Source organism: Aulostomus chinensis, chromosome 8, assembly GCF_037954235.1.
Source record: "Aulostomus chinensis isolate RoL2024-O1b breed Wild chromosome 8, RoL_Achi_v1.0, whole genome shotgun sequence".
Lineage (NCBI taxonomy): Eukaryota > Metazoa > Chordata > Actinopteri > Syngnathiformes > Aulostomidae > Aulostomus > Aulostomus chinensis.
In genome coordinates this window covers 23,740,531-23,759,397 of record NC_141327.1, presented here as the reverse complement: position 1 = coordinate 23,759,397, position 18,867 = coordinate 23,740,531, and the positions used below count along the sequence as shown (strand labels likewise).

The following is an 18,867-nucleotide window of genomic DNA, read 5'->3' as shown; positions in this document are numbered from 1 at the left end:
CAATCTCAATAATAAACCTGTACTCAATTCAATAACATTTTGAGAGGACCCATCAAAACTAAACAAACAATGACACAATGAGACAGTGATAGTAGATCACATTGCACGTATATATTTATCTTAGTGCCCACTGAGTGTGTTTGTGGTGGCAGTTTTAGCCTTAAATAAGTTATAAATACCAATGACTGTTGGGTCATTGGGTTCATTTTTATTTTTGAGTATAGCTGCGTCTTCCGTTGTCGTTTTTCCCCGAAGTCACCGTTTGACCAAAAGATCTTTCCTTTTCTCCTGCTCACCAACAACAACAACCGAGTGTTATTGCATTAGCTCATCTCTTATTATATTACCACAGTGGTTGCTATTTGTTACACTAGACAAGACCCTTTGTCATTTTTCCTTTGATTTGATACAGCGACTTCCAGTAAAGTCAGGTTGTTCTTCCGTGAACTGAGTGTTAAAGCTCATTTATAATGCAGCGGCTCTGTAGAAGAAGCCATTATGTTAAGGGTGATGATCCCAGGAGGAACAGCTTTCCTAAGCAGTGAAACCATACCCCCGCCCTTCGATGGCACATGGATTATTGAACATTGTTGGTGTAAAAGTACGTGTTGTGTTCGCTACCCACTTGTTAGACAGTGCTATGGTAATAGTTTGATTTGATTCTCATGTATGCATGCAGAGTCCTGTTGATGTGGTGACAGGTGGAATGTCTCCTGTCAGAGACCTTGAGCGTCTGCTCCAGGACATGGACATTAACCGCCTCAGGGCTGTCGTCTTCAGAGATATTGTGAGTTGTACAGCAAACACATATTTGGATCTCACACTCCTGTTTAACACCCTCGACTATCATGACTTTCATAAGAAGACACACACACATGCATAGACAGATTGGTTAGTGTATGTTGTTTGTTTCAGGAGGATAGTAAGCAGGCTCAGTTTTTGGCGCTTGCTGTGGTCTATTTCATCTCAGTCCTCATGGTTTCCAAGTACCGTGACATCTTGGAGCCCCACAATGACAAGAAACACCCTCAGCGATCTCAGTCTGCGAGGAGCACAGGTACACACAGAGCACTCAAAGTAGTTGAAAAAAATCAGCTGAAAATACTACTGCGTGATTTGTTGCAGTTGATACATGTTGGAGGGACAAACTGGAAGGTTCTTTCCCCTTCAGCACGTCATGAGATATTGTCGGTGTGATAATGAATTTATGAATTATAGATTGTATTTTTTCTACTTCAGTTTTAAGTTTAATTTGTCGTACTGTTATATGTTTATCAGACAGCGGTGCCATTTCTGGTGGACCAGAAGGAGAGAACGGCGTGTCTCTCCGGCGGTATGATTCTGGCATTGGCGATGACCACACCTCAACCGCTGCGAGCGAAGCAGACTTGTCGGCCTCTGTTGTTGCTCAAGGTCCAGACGCCATCTCGGAGGCCTTGTCTACACTGTCATCAGAGGTCCGACCCACTCAGCCGGCAGATTCAAAGGGCAAGAACGTAAAGGACATTCTCCGCAGCCTAGTGAGCAACCCGGCTGATGATATCATGGTGGATCCGAGCCTGCTGCCTCCAGCTTTCCTAGGAAGTGTTACCGACCCAGCCAGAGAATCCTCGCTGCAGTTCCGCTCATTTGATAGGTGAGGGACCAGGTTCAAACATGGCTTGGCGCACACACACACACACACACACACACACACACACACACACACCATCATACTACTTCTATTACATTCTACTTTTTTGTTTTGCACTTCTGTGTTTTTGGTGTAATGTCTGCTCTGAAGTCCCTGGCTGCAGCCCTGACAGCTTCATCAGTTTCTCAAAGTCCATATGGTGTGTATAGTCTTGTGACTCTCAAGCTTTCATACCATTTATTCCAACATAACTGCAGGGGACTAAAAGTCAGACCTTGAAGACATCTCAACTTGGTATCCTCAGAGGAGACTTTGGTGGATCTTGAAAAACATTTTGTAACAGAAACCCTTTTGAAGTGGGAAATCTTTTCCCCCCTTTGCCGCCATTGTTCTTCCCGCTAGCTGCCGGTGCAGGTTCTCCTCTGAAGCAAACCGCTCTACAAAGAACCTGTCCTAAGGAAAACAACAGTCACGTCTGAAATGAAGAGACGGAGATACAAAGCTGGCAGGAAGCTGTTTCTTTTCACAGTGTCAGTGATATTTAAGAACCTTCTATTTTATCTTTCCTGGCCTGTCTAACACTCAAAGGGATATTCCCCCTTTTTCTGGCATAAAAGCTGTACAATTTGCAGTGCCCAAGATGTGCTGGGGTGAACAGTCAGGAAGAAGCCTTCAAAAGCAAAGCCATGCACTGAAGCCACAGACAGGCCCAGGTGAGAGAGGATGGTCACTGGTCTGGTTTGCATTTGGAGCCTCGATACTGAGACAGACGTTCACCAACGGGAGAGCAGTGGGCTGGAGGTGGTAAAGAGTGAGAGAGATGAGAGAGAGGGACGCCTCCATGGGGCTGATGTCAAGTCAAGGTTCTCATGTATTGAAGAAAATATTTCTCCATCTCTCTCTCTCTCTCTCTCTCTCTCTCTCTCTCTCTCTCTCTCTCTCTCCCTCTCACACCCATGCACACACACACTCACAGTCAGCCTGTCTACCCCCAGCTATGGGAATTCCACAGCATCTCTGTGATCGCGTGTCTTTATCTGAGGAATGCTTTGTTAGGTTTCAGGGCGCTCTTCATATCAGGGGGATTAGACTGGCTCCTGTCCGCTGAGCACCAGTAGGAAGGAGAGGACGTCAGGAGTGCTGGAAAACATAGACTAACAGCTCGCTCACTTCTCCACGGGAGCCTCTTCATACCCGTCACAGAGCCCAGGCTCCACCAGCCACCTTTCCCTTAGCTGCCTTTGAAGATGAAGCTGATTCCAGGGTATTTATTACACTTGGGTACATTCAAGGGCTGATTCTAATACATATTGAATCCCTTAAAACAACCAAAACCAACTGCATATTAATGAATTTCTAAATTAATTTCCATTTCCCCAACTCTACCCGTGGCTTGCCTGTGCCTAAAAGCTAATTAATTCCTAAATGAATAATTTCCTAGAGCAGCTGGAAGGGGCTTTCGTTAATGTTCAGAAACAGTAAATAGAGAATGTGTTGGGTACTAGGTCCAGCCATGGGTTGGGTGTCTAAAAGTGAGTGATGATGTATGTGGGATTTACTGAAAATAAATGACATTATCCTGGTTATCTAGGAGCAACAGTGAGGCTCATGTGTTTCTCGTTTTTGGTCTCAGCACGGATGAATTCGTTTTGGACTTTTAGTTAGATGAAAGCAATATGAAACGGCAAAAAAACCTCCGCAAAAATAATATTTTTGTAGCAGTGACTTAGTTCTTTTTACTTTATAAATAACTTCAGTGACTCATATCTTACCAAGACATTCCTCCCAGCATACCTTCTCATCTCTTATCTCCTCAGTTTACTACTTTCGATCAGTTATCTGTCTCAGAATCCTTCTCAACATCACTTTTACCCATCATGCATGAATGCAGCATGCCCTACCAGTGTTTATCATCTCGTTGCATTGACTTTATCGCTGCTCGGCATCTCCCACTAACCAGTAAGTCTCCCAGTGACACCACCACAAGCCAGAGCTGACATTCTACCCTGACATGACCTGCCAAAACATGGCAACTTTCCTCCTGCCCTGAGGGCTGAATTTACGAGTCCGATGTATGAAAAGAGCAGGGATCTCCCAGATAAAAACGGGGTGTGGGTCAGGGGGTGAAGTATCCCCACTGATTTATTTCCCAGTGGAGACTTGCTGGATTTCTCCCATCCATTTCTCAGCCATGCCCCTGTTATGACAGCCAGTCTGCAAATATTTGCTGACACTAACCAGAACTAAACAGTGTCATTGTACAAGTCGGTGATTTAGACTTCGTGGTTCAGCAGAATATGTGAGTGCTAGACACTGGGATATACATGGTGCAGTTGTTTGCATTCCTGGCAGCAGACTCTGCATGCATGTGCGAGGTGATGTACAGAGGACGTGCGTTGATGGTGAAGTGTTGTTAATGCGTAGCTCCGAGGAAACGAAGCATGCCGGAGACAAACACAACATATAGAGAGAGGACAGTTTGTCTGGCTGTAGAATTTCTACACCGTTCTTTAAAAGGGAGGTGCTGAGAATGCAGAGTTCAGTGAAAATTAATGACGATTCACCTGTTGGTCCACCTGGAGCAAATCTATTGGTCCTTTAATAACTAATCAATTCAAGCTCATGTAGTTTACTTAAAAAATTGATTATTCTTGAGATTTGCATTAGAGCCTAATTGGTGAATTAATTTTGTGGTGCATATTTTTGCTGTATTGATATTTTTGAAAGATTGTTAAAAAAAAAAAAAAAGACCACAGTACATATTAGATCTTTACAGACATGGTTTTAGATTTTATCTCAAAAATGTTTGCGAAAATTATGACTAACATCCACTGGAGAAGTAATTTCAAAGTTAAATAATTGACGCAACCATGATAATGATGAATTATTAAAAAAATAAATAAAAAGAGAGGAAAAAAATCAGTAAGTTTTGAATTTCAATTTGAATGTCAACATATAACATATTTTTGTACCACAAGATATCACTATTTGGGCTTAATTTACGATAGATACACACAAGGTCCGTCATTTTCTCACCTCAGTATATCACCTGCTGCATCATGTTTGTTCACATTTTTGTTGTTGTTAATTTTATTAAGGTATTATTGAAGATATTTTAATCCATCCAGATGGAGGCGGGGTTCACCCTGCATGGGTCACCAGTCCATCACAGGGCCAACACATTTAGACAGACAACCTTTCACACTCACAGAGTATTCAATTAGTCTCGTCCCCTCTTGATGTCTTTGGACTGTGGGAGGAAGCTGGAGTACCAGAGAGAACCCACACAGGAACAGGGAGAACATGGAGACTCCACACAGAAAGATCCTGTGCCGGAGCCGGAACTCGAACCTGGAACCTTCTTGCTGTGAGGCGACAGTGCTGACCACTGCACCACCGTGCTGCCGATATTTTAATCATTTTCTAATTTTAAATGTCTACTTCTGAATCTTCTCAAGAATTGAAAGTTGATCCCACTATACAAGTGTCCACTTGCATTATTATGTTGTTATCATATCGATGTCATAAAATGCTCTTAGAATGACAATATCGTTTATTCCAATAATGAATAGGACAGTTGTGCCACAAATTATCCATCTATTTCATATCAGGCTTATTTTGACACATTTGCTATATTTCACATGTACTTAAATGTTTTGGAAATGGAGGACTGGGTAACCTGAAACATGTAACTGCATTATGCATATACACTTGTGTCCACAGTAAAAACAATGAAAAACATTTAGTAAAATATGCACATGTTTTTCTAGCTGGAGACTGAATTTTAACATGTGCCAAATTTTCTAGCCACCTCTTAACTGAATGAAATACAACATATATTATTTGAATTTATAGTATTTTTTGATCCCTGTATACTCTTTTACATTGCGAGATCCTTAAGTGCACAAACACACCTGAAAAACACGGAGGGTTTAGGCCCTACACGCGATGTCCAATTTACTCTCCTCATAAATCACCGATGTCATTAAGGTAATTCCCGCCCCCCACCTCACATGTCCACTCACAGCTCGAGTGTGTCAGGTGTAGTGGACTGAGTTGACCTGAAAGTTTGTATATGCATATGTGTCGGTTTGTGTGTGTGCGCGCGCTAAATTAATGACAATGTGAACATTCACAAGCACACACGGTTGCATGAAGAGAAAGTGAAACAGGAGATCAAAGCCAAGCAGGGGTGTACCCTCCCCTCCCTCACATGAGTTGGCTTTGAGGTTAACTCTCCAGAGGTTCTTGGTTTTACACGCACACACACGCACGCACACACACACACACACACACACACCACTGACATTTCTGTACTCAGTCTCTCACTTGTTTTACCTGAAATAGGAGAGATTACTGGAACACAGTGTTTACTTCACACGTGCATCAGAGGTTAAAGCCGTTGAATAATTCAGCCTCAGCCTAGAATACACACACATATATACTGTATATATATATATATGTGTACACACACACACACGCACACTCTGCCCTGGGCCCCTGTTTGTGGGTTGAGTGGGGCCGCTGACGGCTGATTAATCGACTGGGGCGGCCCACTCATGATAAGTGTGGCTAATGACCTGCTGAATAATTCACTGGGCCTTTGGAGCAGATGGAAGGCCAAACACAAACACAGACATGACAGACTCGCACACACTTGTGTACTCATGCAATTACACAGCTACTCATATGCATATATTCAGATGTTTGTGGATGCACTACAGCCAGACTCACTCACCAGAGCTTCTTTGTCTGCTGTTGACACATGGGTTGCTTCTCGTCAACGCCACCCATATTCCCTGATACCGCCATCCAGTCCAGTTGCCATCTGAACAGCAAAAAAAAAAAAAAGTTACCAGAACCTTTTATTATCTACAGCCTTCCTGGCTCTCGGTGCTAGTTCCATGTTTTTATGCATCACCCTTTTAATGTGGATTTGTATTTTAAACCCAAACGCAAAGTCTCTGGGATTCTTATGCAGCTCTATTATTCCAAAATCATAGATCACTGGAAGCAAAGGCCAACTGTCAGCATTTAACATTCAAAGTAACTTTTAATAGATCAGATCAGCTGCCTTAAATCAACTAAGAGAGGCCTTTGATCCTGTAGCCAGGTATCTGTCTGCATCACAGGGAGCCAGATCCAAGTGTGTGTGTGTGTGTGTGTGTGTGTGTGTGTGTGTGTGTATGGAAACATGCACATCAGCTCTGGGAATGTGCAGAAACATATTAGTCTCTTGTCTATATTCTCCTGCTCTCTCCTTGATGTACTCAAATGTGTGCATCAGACGTATGTTTGCGTATCTCGCTAAGTCTGCCTGAGCTTGTGTTTGTGAGAGGGAGCAGTAGCCGGTGATTAGGCCCTGCTTCCCCTGTGTCAGCACTGATAAGCAGGGCCAGGCTCTCTTTGATAGGGCCAGTGGTCTGTCAGAGCCATGGTCCAAACTGACAGCTTATCTGCACGCCGCTACTCCTCCCGGCTGCTGTTCGCCGGATGGGAACTGAACTCCACTCAGTCATACCACATCATTACATCAAACACTTCCTGTAGCGTTATGGTAGGGGCATCTGAAGAAGTAGTGTTATCTTTGCTTAGCTAGCTGTGTGGAAAAGAATTCAGCCAGCTGTGATTTTGAAGTGAGCTTCGATATAATGGCTATTCTTAGATTAGAGCTGAGGGCCCTTACTGCAAACCATTTCATTACCTTCACCAACAAAGTTACTGTGTGTTTTCAGTGCTGCTATTTAAGGCTAGTCCTCAGGAAATTTGATGGACTGGTGGAGCAGTGGCCAAGGAGCGACTCATTCAATTGCAGAACCTGTTAACAGTGCAAAAGCCATCTTTCTTAAAGAAAGTCTGCGTCTGGGCTCTCTGAATGCACTTCTAGTAACAGATATTTAGTTACTGCACAAGATGGTTGAATGTGTGAAGAATAGTTTATTTTTTTTATTAGTGCTAGACATGATCTGCTAAACAATAGTCCTATTAAAACTGCTGCATGTGTCCAGCTGAGTTTTAGGAACGATGGATGTTAGTTTTAAAGCCATTTTGTGTTGGTACAATGCCTCCATTGCTTACCTGCTGGATTCACTGTTGTTTTTCCCTCAGGCTGCGTTCAAGTCTTTGAGGGTTGCTGGGAATCCTGCAGTTTTTAAAACATTTGTATCAAGATGACAATTAAATGAACAGTGTGTGTGTGTGTGTGTGTGTGTGTGTGTTCCCTTTACAGAAGTGTCGTCGTCGCACCCAAGAAAACTGGCATGACACCGTCTCCAGTCACTTCCACACCTTCCACAGCCACTGCTGCCTCAGTATCTGGCGGGACACCTATTGACAGCGTTGCCGTGGTATCTTCTGGTGATACCTCCCAGAGCACCTCTGCGGACTCTGCAGCTAGTGAGTACACACACACAAGCACGCACGCACACACACTCACACAATATTGAAAGGCCGATGCTTCTGAGAGGGCAGCTAATACTGGATGAGCTTGCTCTGAGAAATCAATATTTCTTTCGAGATTGTGCTGCTCTGTGTGTCTAACAGAATAATATTGCTGTGTTTGTACAAGATAATCCAGTTATCTAAGGCCAGCGAAGACGGCAGCAATCACAAGCGCGTCACTAATTCAGCTGTGTGGCTACAGTCTTGTTTTACCTTTTTAAGAAAAGAGAAATTAAAAATAGCCAGAAAAAAATGTTTAGAGAGAAATTTTATTTTTATAGAACATTGCATGGTCCCTGTCAAATAAACTAATAAAATGAAATAAAATAAATAAACTTGTTCCCTCAATTTTAGTCATTTTGATGCCAAAATATAGAACTTATTTCCTCACTTTAAATAATTTGCGGCCACAAGGTAGAAGATGTTCCCTCAATTTAGTTCTTTTATATTTTTTGGGGCAGGTTATATCTTGTGGCCACAAATTTATTATATTTGGGGATTAAATTGTATCTTGTGGCCACAGAATAATATTTGCTTAGCAATTGAGCGACGTCTCATATTTTTTTTATTTCTCTCACTCCAGGGCTCCATTCTCTCCTAGATAAAGTGGTTCAGCAGTGACAATAAATAGATGGAGGTTCAAGATTTTTCAACATTTTTTTCCCCTTAACGTTGCAGCAGTCTATGCATTTAAAAGAGTGTGTAATGTGAGAGGGGAGCTTGTGTGAGGAGCGTTTTAATGTGTGGCTCGTGCGTCTGTGTGCACGTTAAGTTGTTGGTGCATGAGGATAATGATCAGTGTGTGTATCGTTTGCTCCGTGTCAATGTGGAGTGTTGAGTAAATACGCTTTGTGAGTCCGTTTTAGTGGAGCAATGGGAGGACTAATGGAGATGTTCATTTAGTCCTCTTTGTTTGAAGGAGCTACTTCAGCTCGAGAGGGAGACTCTCACCAGGCCCACATGGCGCTGTTTAACACCTTACACACACACACACACACACATACACACACACACACATTCCAGCCAACATTACACTGTCTGTCATTTCTTAAGAGTTATCCCTGCTTGGAGACTGTCCTGGCTGGAAAAACAAGCCTGCTGAAACACCAGAGGAATCCCCCTCCTCCATATTCAGCTGTGCATTAGCTTATTTATGAGCCACAGGGAAGTGAATTTACAGCCAGATCAATCAAACATGGACTTTGTACCTTGTGTGCCTCTGTCTCCAGAATGAAGTCGTAAAGCACCTTTTTAGTTGTTCGATGAAACAGTCAGAGAAAACAACCCACTTGAGTAAATCGGTGTGTAATGACTTGATGGGTTGGGAAAAAAAGGACGATTTTTTCCCCCCCAATGTCACGTTCCAACGCAGGTGAAAAATTAATTATTTAGTTTTTATTAATCATAACAACTTACATTGATTTGTGTGTCTATGTGGCTTATGTGGCATAGAAATGTCACCCAAAAATAACCACTTAACGCAGACCTGCAGCTGATGGTGAAACACACCAGCCTCTCAGTGTATGATTTAAAGGTTTCTATCATGAAAACCTCTGAATTGTAAATTGATAAGGAAGACTTATTGTGCTTGGAGTACATCATCCACTATCTAACCGTAAAATTATACTTGTACCCCCACTTGCCCTATTGGACCATAAATCCTCCTTTTCTAAACATTTGAATGGGGACCATTGTATTATTTCATAAGAGGCATGTTTCCACACAGGTTTATGGTGCTACGCTGGCCGTATAATGTATTGCTGTGTGTGTGTGTGTGTGTGTGTGTGTGTGTGTGTGTGTGTGTGTAGCGTCCCATTCTTGTCCACCATCCAGACTAATAACAGAGTTCTTTGGTTTCTCCCTGCAGCAGGCGGCCAGGTTCCAGCCAGCGCTAGCTTGCCATCTGTCCCCCCACTCTCCCCTGTGACCCAGAACACAGCCCCCAATATGAGGTGATTCATCTTCTTTTTTCTTGCTCATGCACACACACACACACACACACACACACACACACACACACAAAATGATTTTTCCCTCTCTTGGTCTGCTATGTTATATTTCAAAGGTGGCAAATGCTCAATTTAATTGTGCTCATCACATCTCATCATGTCCTCCTCCTCATCCTCCTCATCCTCATCTCTAGCATCTCAGAGCGTCTGGAACATGCTCTGGAGAAGGCAGCTCCTCTGCTGAGGGAAATCTTTGTGGATTTTGCCCCTTTCCTCTCTCGGACCCTGCTTGGCAGTCACGGACAAGAGCTCCTGATTGAGGGCACCAGTGAGTACAGCATCATAGAGACACACACACACGCAGGGTCATCCTTGCAAACCAGTCTTTTAATTATGGTCCTCATGTAGATGCACATCTATAGGCTGCTTTTAATCCAATAGCGTGTTGAGCGCATGTTGAGCTGGTAGCTGTGCTGAAGGTTTCCAGGGGTTCAGGTCAGAGGCCAGGCCACTAATAGCAGTGTTTGGGATGTCTACTGCCACTAAACAAAATGGAAAGTTGATTGATAGCTGCAGGGGGGCCTGAAGAGAAAGCAGGGGGAGGTGGGGTGGGGGGTGTGTTTGTGTGTATGCGTGCACTTTTGCATGCATGTGTGATGGTGTGGCAATTGGAAGAGGAAAGGCTTCTCTACCAGCCTTCAGCCTGTGCCTCCAGAGCAGATTCTGGACACTCTAGTGGCCCCTTGATCTCTGAAAGCCCAGGACGTGCCATTAGGGATCAATGGAACATATGCTGGCCAAGTCAGGCCTGTAATACAAGGCCCAAATATGTATTAGTTTACAGTAACATCATGTCAGCTCATTAGGCCCATCGATATTATCTGGCCCTCTACAGATGGTACAAGGTTAGCTCATCCCTGTCCCAAGAAGCTTTATGACACTTCAAAGTATCAGTCAGATGTTTCTGGAGGAGTCACACGATCATGGAAAAACCTGGAATAGTCATGGAAAATAGCCCGTTATAAGCCAAGGAAAGTTTTTGAAAAATAAATCAAACCCTTGGAAATGTGCTTCACAAATACACGCGTGTTGGAGTTAGTGGCTCAGTTAACATGGACTGAGAAAAAATATCTGGCTAAAAGATGTATTTCAATACATGTTTATGCTGTATCCAGCCATACAGCCTGTCATTCATTTCAGTTAAATATTAAAAGGTAAATTTTGACAGTGTATTTCTCTGCATATTTTTCATGTATATCCAGACATCTTAAGAGAATATACAGTCAAAGGCATGCAAAAGTCATGAAATTGTGTTGGCAAAAATGTGTATGAACCCCATTTATAACATTCGGACTCAATTATAACTTTGCCTTTCATTTCCCCAGGTCTGGTGTGCATGAAGTCCAGCAGCTCAGTAGTGGAGCTCGTCATGCTTCTGTGTTCACAGGCAAGTCTGGCATCTTTATCTTTTCTTATCCCTGCGCTTTTCCACCAGACTTGATTTATCAGGCTCACCTTGAGAGCAGTAAATCCAGAGAGGACAGTCGAGCCATCCAGCGACGTATCTTTTCCTCACACTGCCTCATCTAGCTTCATCCTGTCCCTGAGCGAGAGGCAGAGAAAACCAATAGAAGGCTTTTTGGCTTGCAAATATTGGTTTGAGGGTCAAGGGTGGTCGACCTGTCCGTGTCACCTTTGACCTGAGCGCCGGCCCTTGTGGCTTGGGCCAAACTGATGAGGAGGGATAATGTAGATTTGATGGTGCTTTGCATTGATTATCCCTCTTCTCGATGTTGTCTTGTGGGTGTTTTGTTGCCAAGTTTATTTAGCTGCTGCCAGATTCATGAATACTAATTCAGGGATCATAAGCAGGCGTGGGCAGATCAATGATAGCTGGTGTCAGTAGATCACTCCTCGATGCCTGATTAGCATTAGGACACACAAAGCTAGTGAAGCCTGTTCAATTACTGCAATTTGACCAAAATCCAATTCACGCTGTGTTAGACTTTAATGCATCTGTTATGAATGGTGTTTTTATTCAGCGTTGAAGCACTTATTTCCAGAGTGTAACACGCACGGTTGCCCTCATATAGACACACCCAGTGACAAGGACAACAGATAATAACTCCCCTCTGGCCCTGTTTGTTTGCGTCTTTTCCCTTTAAAGCACCTCATGAAAATAATACAAAAACACATCTGATTAATGACACCTCTCTCGACACCACACTCTGCTTTTTTATCAGCTTTATTGTTCCAAAGAAATAGTGCCTGTCAACTGGATTTCTTCCCCTCCACCTTCTCTCCTTTAACCCCTTTACCCAGTTTAATTTCCATTATTCACTCGGCTTCATCTCTAAAAAGGTGATACAGTCAGATTGCACATCTGTTTGGATGTCAGTGGTCGTGCAGAGATTTGGGCCAGTGGGACACACGGAGGAAATATGAACCTTTGTAGTGTTCACAGACGAAGGAATAGCAGGAGTGAAAGCTAGATAGAGAACCAAAGAGAGAAGAATTACAGGCTCTAATGCACCTATTTGTCATAACTGTCAGGGTGTTGTTTAATGCTAATCTAATCAAAGGCAGAATCTCTGTGATTGCTCTGCTGCACAGCTCATGCCTAGCACCCCCCCCCCCCCCCCCTTTGGTCCTCAGCCCAAGCTATTTCTTCTATTCTCCAAGCCACCCCACCCAATCTCCATAACTAACACACACACACACACACACACACACACACACACACACACACACACACACACACACACACACACACACACACACACACACACTCTCTCTCTCGTTTCGGCGAGAGGACCAGGGATTGGCCAGCATAGTGTTGATTGCTTCAATAAATCATCCAACCAAATTCTCTCACAGCTAATGCAAATGTAATTTTATTGTTGTGTAAAAGTGAAAGGGGGTTGTGGTGTGTGTGTGTGGGGGGGTGGGGGGGTGGGGGGTGTTATGCTGCTCTCGGCTGGGGAACTGAGGGAAACAGGGACAGACTTACCTCTGGGCTAAATTACTACGTATAATTATTTGTGTTTGTTCTCCTTGTGGGGTAGTAAGAGTGAGCCAGCGCCATGATTGATGATATTATTTAGCAAACTTCGTCAGGCCCTCCAGCTCAGGAAGTGCTCAATTCTCACACAGGAAGCGCCTTAGTGGCCATCTTGTAACTCTCTCTCGCCCGCTAAGCCAACAACCGATGGTAGATGGAGATGATTTTGATTGATTTTTACGCCCCCCCCCCCCCACCTTCTCTTTGGGAGATGTGATGCGATACAATCTCTGTGAAATTTTAATTAATTTCCTGTGCTTTGAGATGGAGTGGAGCCAGGGTGAAGGGTCAGGAGGCGAGGGACCGCAGAGCAGTTTTTAATCAGGGATCCTATGAAAGTTGCATTGGCGGCCGCATCAGCTCGGCATTGAGGAGGGGATTGTAAACCGCTGTTTGATAGTGGTCCATTTCTAAACAACGACAACAGCACTCCCAATTAAAGGGCCATTTTGATCAGATATTAACTGTAGAGGTGGCTAACTGTCTTGCTATTGATCTTTCAGACTGCTTACTATACAAAGTGAGGATTAATGATCACGTACTCCAGTTGTACCAAACTATGACTTTTGCATCGCGGTGAGTTCAAGCTGAACAAATGAAATGATTAAATGCTCAAATTAAATACTTGGGGTGACAAACCATTTCAATTAATTGAGAAGAGATTTTTCTCCGGTGAATGTCTCAGATGGTATTTCTAACAAATATATAACATCTCTCTGTTTTACTTTTGTGTCATGCTGTGGTGTTTTTTGAGTTTTTTCCTTCATATTACACAACTAACTCGCGCCTAACTGCTACAACTACTGCACGTGTCAAAAAATGCTGCTAAACCTCTGATGGGACATCATAGTGTGATGAAGGTGTATACATGTTGACACCACACCTCACTAAGTCTACTGAGATACACCCCGTCTTTATCCTATCATTTCTCTTATTCAGAATATTGTCTTCCTTGGATTGATATTGGAATATTGCTGTGATCATAGTTGTGGTACACGTATGGTTACTGAATGCCAGCCCTTCCTCAAAGTAGTTCTTGCATATTATAGCTTCCGTTCTCTTTCATTTCATCGGTGACCCTGATTCGTCTCGACACTTTCACGCTCTCCCTTGCACTTGTTTTCTCCCATCTTTGTCAAATTTACGACCAGTGTGTTGTTTCCTGGGTGCATGTCTTGAAGTGGCTTCTTCCCAAAACATCAGATTAATAAATAATGCAACAGGACCAGAGGAAAGAGCTTTCTCCTTTGCTTGCTGCCGTCTGTCCAGAGCTTTGAGAAATCATCGCATCGGTTACTGGACAGTCTACAATGAGCAGAGGCCCATAAATCTCCTCAGTAGCTGCATTTGTGTCCTGTAGATCAGCCATTATTGTCCAGCCCCTCTGTCAGCCCATCCATCCTTCAGCCATTTATCAGAAATGCATCCTGTACATGGAGTGGAAGGAAGAGGGAGAGGGAGAGTGTTGTGGCTTCATAATGGTCAAGCCCAGATGGGGAAGACTATCCTTCATCAAAGAGCCATAAATAAAAGCAGTGCATTACATATAAAGTAGGGGGGGGGGGATATCCTGATATTTGTCTTCAGTTCAAGTTGATTTCCCCAAATTACACAACAAAGTTGTGTAATTTATCTATGGTGGTTTCTTACCACTCAGATAGGTTTGCTTTCATCACATTAGAATTTGAGATGGTCAATGAAATCCGTCCAACACTGGAGACGTATACATTTATTGTGCTGATGACACCGAAGATGACAGTTAACAAATCATCAGCATTGTGTCTTGTCTCTTTTGCTCTTTAACCCTCACGTGGTCAGACATTTTTTTTTTTTTGGTTTCATTTTCTTTTCTTTAATTCAAGCCCTTTTTTAAGGGGTTGAAAACGTGACTAATCAGTAGTAAATAACAGTAATACAATCAATGAAGGCTTGGAAGCTCATGATAACACGTTTGATAGCTGAAGTCTTGCGTCTGTAGCGAAGTGACGTTTGAACAGCCGGTGTTCCATTGTGAGGCCTGTCAGTGTGTCCTTACGAGAAACTGCTGTGAAAGCCAAGAAGTCGGTGAGGACGCGCCCCCCCCCCCCCCCCCCATCAGTTTCCTCTTGGTAACTGGAGGAAATTCTAACAGGAAGAAATCGGCCATATCCAAAGCCACAACACAATCGCAAGCCAGATTCTGGAGTCAACAGCTGACAGGCGGCTGACCAGCGGCCTGAGTCAGCAAGTGACTCTTTCTACTTCTTTCAGCTGCCCACAAGTGGATAAAACATAATCTGTCAGTGTAGGTTTGTCAAGCATGGACCTCTGATGCAAACGCTACCTGGGAAATTCAATCATATCCGAGTTAAGCCATTAATCCAATGACTGCACATTATCGTGTGTTCCCAGCCAGTCTCCTCGAAGTTAACGTGTTTAACAGATGGGCACCTCTCTCCCAGTCTGTGGGGAGAAAGACATTGACTTCCCCAAACACTTGGCTCCTCCTGACCCTTGACCCTCTGACCTCCAGGTTAGAACTAGAGAGTGACGGAGGCATAGAAGCATCATCCCCTGCAGGCGGGGAAACATGTCGCGGGTGCACAGTCATCACGCGCCTCACAATCAATACCATAATCTTAGAACCCAAGGGCCCAGCGCGGAGCTCAGCAGCCACAAAAGTACAGAGGGTGTTAACACTTTACCTTTTTATGGTTAAGCAGCCATCAATTCCACTCAGTCACAATAAGGTGGTTAGAATGTTTATTCAAATTAGATAATAAACTTTAAAAAAAAAGTATTCAGTGTTTGAAAAACTATTCAAGCATTTAGATGGCTCTTTTGTATCGCCAGTTACCTTGTTTCTGCAAAACATAGCATGGGATACTGCAAATGTGTAGAAACTATTAGTCCTACCTCTGGTTGCTAATGGGAGCAAAGTAGAAGTCGAATTCAGTTTTTAGAGTGGAAGAAGGACACATTCATTGGAGTCATTTTTGTTTGACTTATTGTAAAGATCACACTTGTGAATGAGGACTCGGGTGTTTGAGGCTAAACAGTGGTTTGTATCAGTCAGCGGTCATATTTCTTCTTCTCTCTTGTTAGTGAGGCTTTGATGAATCAATAGACCGTGTTGCATGAACCACTTGGGGAGCTGAGAAAGGTGAGAGAAGTGGCGAGGAATGTGATGAAGTCGAGGACAGAAATACTTTCCCCATCATTCTCCTCGCAGTCGAACCCACACCCCACTGTGCAGTTAAACAGGCACACAAGGTTCAAGATCAGTGCAAATCAAAGTGTTATTCTTCCCTCCTTCGCTGTTCGCTCTCACCCTGTGCTCTGCCCCAGTGCCCCTTTACAGCCATGCCACGCGGCTCAGTGTCCCAGCCATCACTCTCCATCGGAGGGTAATATCGCGGTGTATGTTCTTTGAAAAGGTACTCTCCTATGAGACGTAGAGAAAACACAGTAACACCAACTGGCACTTAATTCTGCAGGCTCCCTATCGTTGCCAACTATGCAGTCAGTGGGGGTGAGGGGTGTGGGTTGGAGTTAGGGGTCAAGGGGGGCTTCCTGACAGGAAAAGAAGTCTAGCTGAGAGGGTAGAATTGGATGAGAAACTCCAAAAGTTAAAAAAAAAAAAACAAAAAAAAAAAACGAGCAGCCTATAATTTGGCTACCAGCCGGTTTTACTAGGAGCTGGCTTGAAGTGGCCCGGGACTGGAGGGCCTCAAGTGGCATGAATGGTTGGTTTTATACACAACATATAATCGTCTTTCAAATAAATGAATTTCCCTGACAGCTCGCTCTCCTCCTGACAGGCGTGCTGTTGAAGTCATGTTTTCTTACCTAGCAGGTCCAAAGCTATAATCCTCTCGTATGTTTCTCCTCCCTCAGTCTCTCCCAGATATCCCGCTGATCAACACTGTTCTTGGCGTCTTCGCTGAGATCTGGAGCACAAATTCATTTACCTACTTTTAAAAAAAAAATGTTTAAATGTAGTAGAAACAAAGGTCAAATCTTGGACATGAAATTTATGGTCCTAGTTCTGTCCAAGATGTAGTCATTCTCTGACAGCTGTTGCAACATACTGCAACACAGTGATGAAGCCGTTGTCGATATTGTCCTGCACAGATTTGTAGCTAAACATTATTTGCCCCCCCCCCCCCGCAAAAAAAATGAATCGTCACAAAACATAATGGTTGTAAACTATTTTGCACTTTCATCACTAAAGGCAAAGTTAACATGATTAAAACTCTGAGTCCAAGAAGCTCTTGGAAAGCTTGCAGTATAAATATTTGGACATCAGTAAATATTCTCTCCGTTGTTCACGAAAAACACTGATATGAGTGTAAAGATAAAATCCGGACATGTCCGTGAGGACTGTTGACAACTGAAATACACACTGGTGCTCAGTTATTCACACAATAGCATAAACAAGCAAGCAACTCAACTTCTGCACAAATCTTTTTGCTTTTGTCTCTCCACTTTTTTTTGGGGGGGGGGGGCATTGTTTTATGCAATGATTGATATTTTTCGTCCAGTCAAAACAAAAAAATATTTGTGATTATGCCACTGAAAAGCAATACTGACCGATGTATTATTTAGGGAGAGCTGAGAAATTTCTGTTTTCTGTCTTATTTTAGGCTTTTTTTGTTGTTGTTGTTTTTTTTGTTCCCCGTGTTGTGGCGAGTCTGATGTTTGAAAGCCGATTTTGCTGTGGAGGTCTGTGTTTTCTCAGCAGTGGGAGTGGTATATTTAGATGTTGATTATGGATAATCAGCTGTAATGACGGAAGTGCATGGCATGCGTGTTTAGACTCAATGCCATCGTCGTGGAACACAGAACAGACTCGCGCCGTCTTATTGACTTCAGCTTTAGACGAGTGTTTCCAGGAAAAGGTTAAAACTTTCATTCGTAGATGCTCCCACTTAAAATTTAAAAAAGAAATAATGTTGCTTTTAATTTTTGTCTAGTTTCCAATCAGGATCAAGGAGAAGCCTCTCTCCCTCTCTCCCTCTCCCTGTCTCTCTCAGTCCTATCATTTGTTTGGAGGTCAGGTTAAAGGTGAGAGGTCACAAATGGCTGTGTGTATCCTCTCATCAGGGCTGCTGTGGTCATGGCCCTATCACACTCATAAAAGCTGTGACACTGCTGACCAGGGCAGCCAAAATCCAATATTCCATCACTGACCTGTGCCCATTTCCTTTTTGTCTCACAGAGATGTTGCTCAGATCAGGGTCAGTGCTTTTTTAATTCAGCTAGAAGAGCCATCCCTTAGCTCGTAATGACACCATTAGTCTTGCTATCACCCTTTGTGTGTCCACCAAATGCCAATGGCTCCTACAGTGTTTGTCAAACCCTAATTTTGAACAGAGGCCTTTCCAGAACCGCTGTGCGCTTTTGCGTTTTTATTTGTGCCACAGAGACTTATTCAGAGAAATTAAATCAAGGAAATTTAAACATCGTGCAGAATGTTGCGTCATAGGCTCTGCTGTACATGAGCCCGTTGTTGCTGTTTCTGCTGAAAACACAGTGGACAAATTGTTTTGAGCATCACAAAATGACTGGTGTCACTGTCACAATTGGATTCATTTGGTATGATCACATTTGGAACGTTATAGGAGCTGCAAAATTACTTGATCTACCCACAATCAAGGCAGTGGGATGCTAATCACAAGAAATCATCCCTGCCATGAAGTTCTGAAGAACTTACCTGGCCACAAGGAGCTTAATGAGCACCGTGTGACCTCAGCTGATGAGCGCTTGCGTAAAACATGTTGATTTATACAGAAATATGATGC

General features: G+C 43.3%; 1 protein-coding gene across 7 annotated transcripts in view; it reads left to right on the top strand.

Moving 5' to 3' along the window:
• The window catches only part of lrba (LPS-responsive vesicle trafficking, beach and anchor containing), a 172,460-nt gene that overhangs the window by 49,851 nt on the left and 103,742 nt on the right, over nucleotides 1-18,867 (top strand). For 6 of the 7 annotated variants that reach the window (XM_086211781.1, XM_086211778.1, XM_086211777.1 and 3 more), the window contains exons 27-33: nucleotides 680-787; nucleotides 916-1,057; nucleotides 1,279-1,636; nucleotides 7,863-8,029; nucleotides 9,942-10,026; nucleotides 10,218-10,351; nucleotides 11,409-11,470. In XM_086211781.1, coding sequence (XP_086067907.1) covers nucleotides 680-787; nucleotides 916-1,057; nucleotides 1,279-1,636; nucleotides 7,863-8,029; nucleotides 9,942-10,026; nucleotides 10,218-10,351; nucleotides 11,409-11,470 — 1,056 coding nt within the window. The remainder of the gene's footprint in view (nucleotides 1-679; nucleotides 788-915; nucleotides 1,058-1,278; nucleotides 1,637-7,862; nucleotides 8,030-9,941; nucleotides 10,027-10,217; nucleotides 10,352-11,408; nucleotides 11,471-18,867) is intronic. The other variant, XM_086211779.1, reaches the window with a different exon arrangement.